This window comes from Crinia signifera, chromosome 3 (assembly GCF_055691185.1).
Source record: "Crinia signifera chromosome 3, ASM5569118v1, whole genome shotgun sequence".
In the NCBI taxonomy this organism is placed as follows: Eukaryota; Metazoa; Chordata; class Amphibia; order Anura; family Myobatrachidae; genus Crinia; species Crinia signifera.
In genome coordinates this window covers 330,208,765-330,216,435 of record NC_139219.1, presented here as the reverse complement: position 1 = coordinate 330,216,435, position 7,671 = coordinate 330,208,765, and the positions used below count along the sequence as shown (strand labels likewise).

General features: G+C 43.0%; 1 protein-coding gene across 1 annotated transcript; it reads right to left on the bottom strand.

Moving 5' to 3' along the window:
* Nucleotides 1-1,262: 1,262 nt before the first annotated feature.
* Nucleotides 1,263-2,202, bottom strand: LOC146063072 (olfactory receptor 2B6-like). The gene is made up of 2 exons (XM_083175086.1): nucleotides 1,875-2,202; nucleotides 1,263-1,540 (listed from the first exon to the last, which is right to left on the bottom strand). The coding sequence occupies exons 1-2, from the start codon at nucleotides 2,200-2,202 to the stop codon at nucleotides 1,263-1,265; spliced, it is 606 nt and encodes a 201-aa protein (XP_083031212.1).
* Between the last annotated feature and the right edge of the window lie 5,469 nt (nucleotides 2,203-7,671).

Below are 7,671 nucleotides of genomic sequence, written 5' to 3'. Positions count from 1 at the left end.
AGCATTCACCAGTCTCACGCGATATCCCACCGAAGAGCCACTGCTGTGGTAGGACGCGTCCAACGTGGCTCTTACACTGGACAAACAGACTTTCGTCCATCTCAACGATTTTGCCAGGTCCGCCAATCCGGCGTTGGGGCTGCGATGTGTGTGTGGGAGAGGGGTTTTTGGGTGTTATGAGGTGTATGTGTGGGATACAGAGGGAGTAGGGTGTGTGGCATGTTCCTAAGTGGCACTTTTGTGGCATTACATGTGATAGTGGCTAAACTATGGACATTGATATTTGTATAAGTGGCCCTTATATGGGTATATATAAATATGTGGCACTACACTACTCTGGGTATTATTATGTTTATAAGTTACACTACAGTGGCTAATATTATGTGTAATAATAACACTACTGTGGGTATTATTATATGTATAAGTGGTACTTTTTGTCAGAGGTGCCAGAGACTAAGAAAGTAGTGCATTTTAACAGACTTGGGATAGGCCTACGGGTAAACTTAAGGATAAAAAAGTTTTACGATTTCCTAAAGAAATAATAAAAAAAGGGGCCAACTAGATGGACAAAGTGGTGATCTGCCATCAAATAATGTTTTATAAGGGGCCCTACTATTGTGTGGCCATGCCCCTTCCTTGCAACACCACACCCGGGGGGGGGGGGGGGGGGGGGGGGGGGCGCATCTGGACCTCTCCAGGACCACTTTAAGTGCTGCTCCTTTACCCGAACTGCACCTTCCTAGTCATCCCACCTGAATCCTCCCTCACCTTCTCCACATTTTAAGGTCCACTCTATCTGCCTCTGTTACCCAAATCACCTCCACATGGAATTTATCTATGACCTCCTGGCCCATCCTCCTCATTCCTTGACAACTATGCAGCCTGGCTTCCACACTTCCTCTCCTCTCACCTCCCCTCCATCATCCTTGGTGACTTTAACATCCCCATTGACATTACTAACCCTGCATATACTAATCTTCTTGTCCACTCTTCCTCCTTTGGCCTTTCTCAGTGGACCCCCTCCTTCACCCCCCACACTCCAAGTCAACCTGATCTTCACTCACTAATGCGTCTCCAACTCTCCCTTCCACCTCTCTGACCACCATCTACTCTCTTTCACCCTCTCTTCCCCTCCTCTACTCCCCAGGCCCAGACTGACCCTCACCAGATGCAATCTTATATTCTATATAATATCATCTTTGTGCGACTTTCTCCTGGCCACTAAATTTGGCTGTCTATACCCCAACCTTAGTCTTAAAGATTTAAGTATTTGAACCTTTGAGAAAAACATAACATTTAGAAAACTGCTTCCTAAATGTATCTTTAACTTCCCTGTTATTCAGGCTGTAGATCAGGGGATTCAGCATTGGAGATAAAATAACATAAAAGATGGAACTGTACTTCTCCTGATTTGTGGAGTACTGAGATGATGGTCCAAAGTACATTAGCATCACAGTTCCAAAGTAGAGAGCCACCACGGCGAGATGGGACGTGCACGTGGAGAAAGCCTTAGACCTTCCTACAGTGCGAATCTTTAACACTGAGGATATAATACAAGCATATGACACTAGAATAATCACCAGGGGCAGGAGAAGGGTAAGAAAGCTAATGGAAAATATGACAAGTTCATTGGACGAAATGTCAGTACATGCTAACTTCAAAATAGCCAGCATCTCGCACATGAAATGGTTGACCTGGTTCCCACAAATAGTAACCTGCATAAAAAATGATGGAAAGGCACAAAAAGCTACAAATAAATATCATTGCCACCAGCCTATAACAAACAGTCCAACGCATGAGAACAGAGTAATAGAGTGGTTGACATATAGCAACGTAACGATCATAAGCCATGAGGGCCAGGAGAAGACACTCACATCCCTCCACCATCAGAATGACGTAGATCTGAATGCTGCAGCCAGCAGAAGAGATTATCCTATGGGTAGAAACGAGGTCTTCTAATAACTTGGGTACGGCAGTCGATGAGTAACACAAGTCAAGGATGGACAACATGCCGAGAAAGAAGTACATCGGTGTATGCAACTTGGGATTAATGGAGATCATGGAAATGATAAGGCCGTTTCCAGCAACGGTTACTATGTAGATTATAAAGAATAACACAAAGAGTGCAGCGTTTACCGATGGGTCATTGGAAAACCCCAGGAGAATAACTTCAAATATAATTGTCTGGTTCATCGTCGCCATCCTTCAATGTGTTACATGGGACCCAGTGTAAGTCCCTTACAATGTTAAAGGGTTTTGAACACTCTCTTTCTGGAGAAAAATATTACTTGCAAAATACAATTACTGGGAACACAATAATATGTCAGAGGACTGATGCTAAGGAACTGAAAGGCGGCTCCTATTCAAATCACAAGGTAAGTTCATTAAGACTTTGTTTCAGTCTAAGTTTTCGTCAACACTTTACAGAAATTGAACTTTCAAGGCCAAATTTAGAAACAAAATTAAATCCATCCACTGTTGTTTTAGGTCGTGGCAACTCCTCATCCCCATCACTGTTTGCATTGTTCATGGAGCCTTTGTTAAGGTGCCCACAGACGCATCAATTATCAAATGCGTTTTGTACTTTTTAAGCATGGATGGTGTTTATGGGCTTGTACGATGCGATGCGCGTTCCCGGGAGCCCGATATTGTATGTCTAATTGTATGTGCTGCACGTACTTTTTAGACTACATCTGAAATTTAACATTACAAACATGGGTTCATCACATCACATCGCATGCATCCAAGTGCACATTGCATCGCAAGCTGGAAGAAAAATTGTATAGAACCATTGTACAGACAAAAACGCATAGCACAGTACAATTAGAGCATCTGTGGGCACCTTTAGGTACAATAAAAAATAATAGTAATAATAATAATAATAATAATAATAATAATAATAATAATAATATAATAATACTTCAGGAATTAAAACAAGCTCCTTAAAAAACAAAATGTCAGCATCCTCAGAAGATTTTAAGGTCAGAATAAGTAGGATCAGTTGTTAGAGATAGACATGAGTTTTTATAAACACCTTCTATGGTACCGGTGATGCTTCCCATACGTGTCCAGCCTCTACCTGTGGCCTCTCCTCAACTCTGCCTGAGAAACCCAGTACCAGGCCTACCCCTCAGAATGAAAACATGGGGACCACTCCTGGGCCTACCCATCCAGGTGAGCAGGAAGCTAAGGGAGGAGAACACCACGATTGTCTTCTGAGCAAGGCGAGGGTAGTGCTGGGACCAGCCTCAGCAGGGACATTTTCTCCACATTCTCATTTACTTCTACATGTAATTTTAACAGCAAAGTTTGTGTTATGATTGGTTTTCCTCTTTCTGCATGTTACATGTTCATGTGTTTTGATCATTGTACTGTCTATATTGTAAGTTTCCGATCCTGCCCCTCTATAACCTATGCAGGTCACCTCACCGGGTAATTCAAGATCAGGATGAGCCACCCATCAGTTCCTAGCATTGCCCATTCTTCCTGGTGTGATCATATGTAGAGCGACTAACCATTTGGTAGGATGAATAATCCTGCAACTAAGGACCATCCCTATTGCCTCTATTGCCCCTCCTGCTTTCATGCAAATCCACCCCTCCGTAGTATTGTATGTTCATCATTTCTGTATTATAGTGTATTGGAAATGTAAGACTATGTATCATGTTCTAATTAGTTGTGCGCCTTAAGACCCATTGTAGAATGAAAGCTATAAAAATAATATTATTATTACGATTAACATTATTAAAAGGGAATACATCATGTGCAATTGGGGATTATATATAAAAAATGAAAATGTTCACTATAAAATTGTTGGACATGATTAATCCATTAAATAGGCAATTGCCATAGGCCACGGTCAAGATCCAGCAGTCTGTAGACAAATCAGTCTGTGACACTTATAAGGTGTGGTCTCTTGATATTGAAAAATGTAATATACTGATAGTTGAACCAGGAATTAGCAGATTGAAGATCACCAGTTGATGACTCTGCGACAAAATGGTCCTGTACGGAGGATGGTGCGTGGTCCACTGGTGAGGTCCAGATAGAAAGGAGCTTGGTTCACTGTGGTCAGTACCCACAGCTTCCGCAGAAGCATATGGCGGAGTCCTTATAATAACTGTCCTATATACTAAGATGTATCCGTCAATAAATACAATCTTTGGAGCTGCAGAAAAAATATATGTATACAAATTATAAGGAGGCAATTTTATGTAAGGATCATCTATATATATATATATATATATATATATATATATATATATATATATATATATATGTCTAGTGTCCGCGTGACTCCCAAACACTGCCATCTGTTGGCAGCAAGTAAAACTATATCTAATAGTTTGCAAAGCATTTGCTTCAAGTGGGCTTACACTGCCATCTGTTGGGAGCAAGTGAAATTACATGTACTAGCTTTCGAAGTATTTGCTTCGGGTGGGCTTACTAGTTATGAATACGAATATTTGTACATCAGAAGGGGATAACTGATATTGCGTCTATGGCTGTAGCAGATTCTCGTTATGTGAGAATTGACACGACCGACTGACACTAACAGAACCAGGACTAGGGGCGTATCCCAGTTAATGACATGGATCACATGATTTTCACAACACATGGACCATATAGAGTACATATATGAACCGAAGCTACAGATGTAGCCCCTGTCATCTTTGCCCAGCGCCTGCCAGAACGTCCCCTCTGCCGAGCGCTGGTGGACAGGGACTCCATTAAACTGGGATGCACCTGCATCTCACGCGCACGCGCGTCCCAGTCACTTGGCAGCTAGGCAGCGGCACCCTGCCTGTCTCCGCTTCAGGGAGATGGGCATGGTTGGGGGGGTCGGGTGGCAAGGGGGACCGTCGGCGATGGCGGGGGAGGCAGCGGACATTGGCGAGGAGCTCCGTTGGCACGGGGAGCGCAAGCATCTCGACTGCGCACGCGCACTTGCGGGAGCTGGCAGCTGGCGGGGGTGACAGATAACAGGGGCTTCATCTGTAATCAGGTGCAGACCTTGTTCCCATTGCCATTCCCATTTCCTGAAGGTAAATATACCGGAGGAAAAAAAACCTAGAGAAAACTTAGTTCTTGTCTTCCCTAATATTGAGAGATATTATTCTTGGTATCTGGTCGACGGATCTATGATGTCTAGACTGACCACACTTAGTCGCACCCGTCTAGTAAGACGCCCTAAAGAAAGTTGACCGTGTCTAGATCGTCAGTAACAGAAGTTAGGCGCCAGCATTAGGGCGACGGGAGCTTGGCCGACATGAGTTGTCCACGTTGTTTTGGTGCTGAATGTCACAGGTCCACTTTCATACTATCCAAGTGGACATAGAGTGAGATTATAATAGTGAAGCATGGCAAATGCAGCGAGCCGAGCGAGGAGACACTGTGCACATATACAGTGTATACTGCTTTACTGAGATTATTATGTACTAGGTCAGGACAGGCCAACCTGTCATGAAACTACAAATCCCAGCATGCCTTGCCACAGTTTTAACACTCTCTTATAGCAAAACTGTGGCAAGGCATGATGGGATTTGTAGTTTGACAACATCTGGAGAGCCACAGGTTGGCCAGGCCTGTACTAGGTGGGCCGCACGAAAATTTTGCATGCGAATAAATTACGATTATATTATAGCGATGTTGGTGCTTTGTATTAGGGGGAAAGAAGAACCGCTTCATTTTAGCCATTGTTATAACAAATTATACTGTAAGACGACTTTGGACACAATATTAGAGGTGCAGCGTAACACCAAACAGGGGAACGTGAGATATGTACACATCAAAACACATTTGTAGACGAAGGTAAGTATGACTCAAACTTGTGGAAAATGTGATATTTACATTACAAAACCTCTTTGTATACAATATTTGGGGTGAAAATATGATTAGCTGTAACTGTTTGACTAAATGTTTCCTTCACAGAAACAAAAATATCTGAAAAGCACCTTACTCTAGAAAAGGCCGCGGATTCCTGTCCAAGCGAGAAGACAGGGGCAGCGAAGTACAAGCAAGAGTCTGTGCCTGTGCTTTGTGGTCGTCTCAAAAGTGACCTTGATCGGGAATTTTTAACTTTGAATACAACGTGGACTTCCAAAGTAACAATCCATCAGAACTTCATCTTTGGAATAGAACCTCATTTATCGATGTTGGTTGAGCATGAAGGGAGAAAAAGGGAGCGTCACCAAGAATCACCTTTTAGAAATAATATATAGGATAATACTAAATGTAACAAACATACTGTAAATTAATCGTCCTCGATATGATTTCCCATCACATAAACACACATTCATTCTAGGGGTATTTTTTTTTTCTTTTTGGAAGCCAATTCACCTACCAGTATATTTTTGGATTGTGAGAAGAAACCAGAGTACCCGAAGGAAACCCACGCAAGCACGGGGAGAATATACAAACTCCGCACAGTTAGGGCCATGGTGGGGATGGAGCCCAGGACCTCAGTGCTGTGAGGCAGTAATGCTAACCATTACACCATCCGTACTGCCCCTTATATATAACACATGGTGGGGATAGAACCATGACCTCAGTGCGGTGAGGCAGTAATGCTAACTATTACACCATCCGTACTGCCCCGTATATATAACACATGGTGGGGATAGAACCCATGACCTCAGTGCTGTGAGGCAGTATCCGTACTGCCCCGTATATATAACACATGGTGGGGATAGAACCCATGACCTCAGTGCTGTGAGGCAGTAATGCTATAACCATTACACCATCCGTACTGCCCTGTATATATAACAGATGGTGGGAATAGAACCCATGACCTCAGCGCTGTGAGGCAGTAATGCTAACCATTACACCGTCCGTACTGCCCCGTATATATAACACATGGTGGGGATAGAACCCATGACCTCAGTGCTGTGAGGCAGTAATGCTAACCATTACACCATCCGTACTGCCCCGTATATATAACACATGGTGGGGATAGAACACATGACCTCAGCGCTGTGAGGCAGTAATGCTAGCCATTACACCATCCGTACTGCCCCGTATATATAACACATGGTGGGGATAGAACCCATGTCCTCGGTGCTGTGAGGCAGTAATGCTAACCATTACACTGTCCATGCTGCCTATACTACACCTAGGCCCTTATTCAGATCTGATTGCAGTACAAAATTGTTCTCAAAATGGGCAAAACCATGTGCGCTGCAGGTGGGGCAGATGTAACATGTGTAGAGAGAGTTAAATTTGGGTGGGGTGTGTTGAAACTGAATCTAAATTGCAGTGTAAAAATAATGCAGCCAGTATTTACCCTGTACAGAAACAAAATAACTCACACAAATCTAACTCTCTCTGCACATGTTACTCTGCAGATGTAACATGTGCAGAGAGAGTTAGATTTGGGTGGGGTATGTTGAAACTGAATCTAAATTGCAGTGTAAAAATAATGCAGCCAGTATTTACCCTGCACAGAAACAAAATAACTCACACAAATCTAACTCTCTCTGCACATGTTACTCTGCAGATGTAACATGTGCAGAGAGAGTTAGATTTGGGTGGGGTGTGTTGAAACTGAATCTAAATTGCAGTGTAAAAATAATGCAGCCAGTATTTACCCTGCACAGAAACAAAATAACTCACACAAATCTCTGCACCTACAGTGCACATGGTTTTGCCCATTTTGAGAACAAATTTGTACTG

What these genes read in the sequence shown, in the direction of transcription:
- LOC146063072 (XM_083175086.1), bottom strand. Translation starts at nt 2,202, where the DNA reads ATGGCGACGATGAACCAGACAATTATATTTGAAGTTATTCTCCTGGGG. An exon ending in CATTCTGATGGTGGAGGGAT is followed by an intron (nt 1,541 to 1,874) that starts GTGAGTGTCTTC and finishes TTATATCCTCAG; the next exon opens with TGTTAAAGATTCGCACTGTA.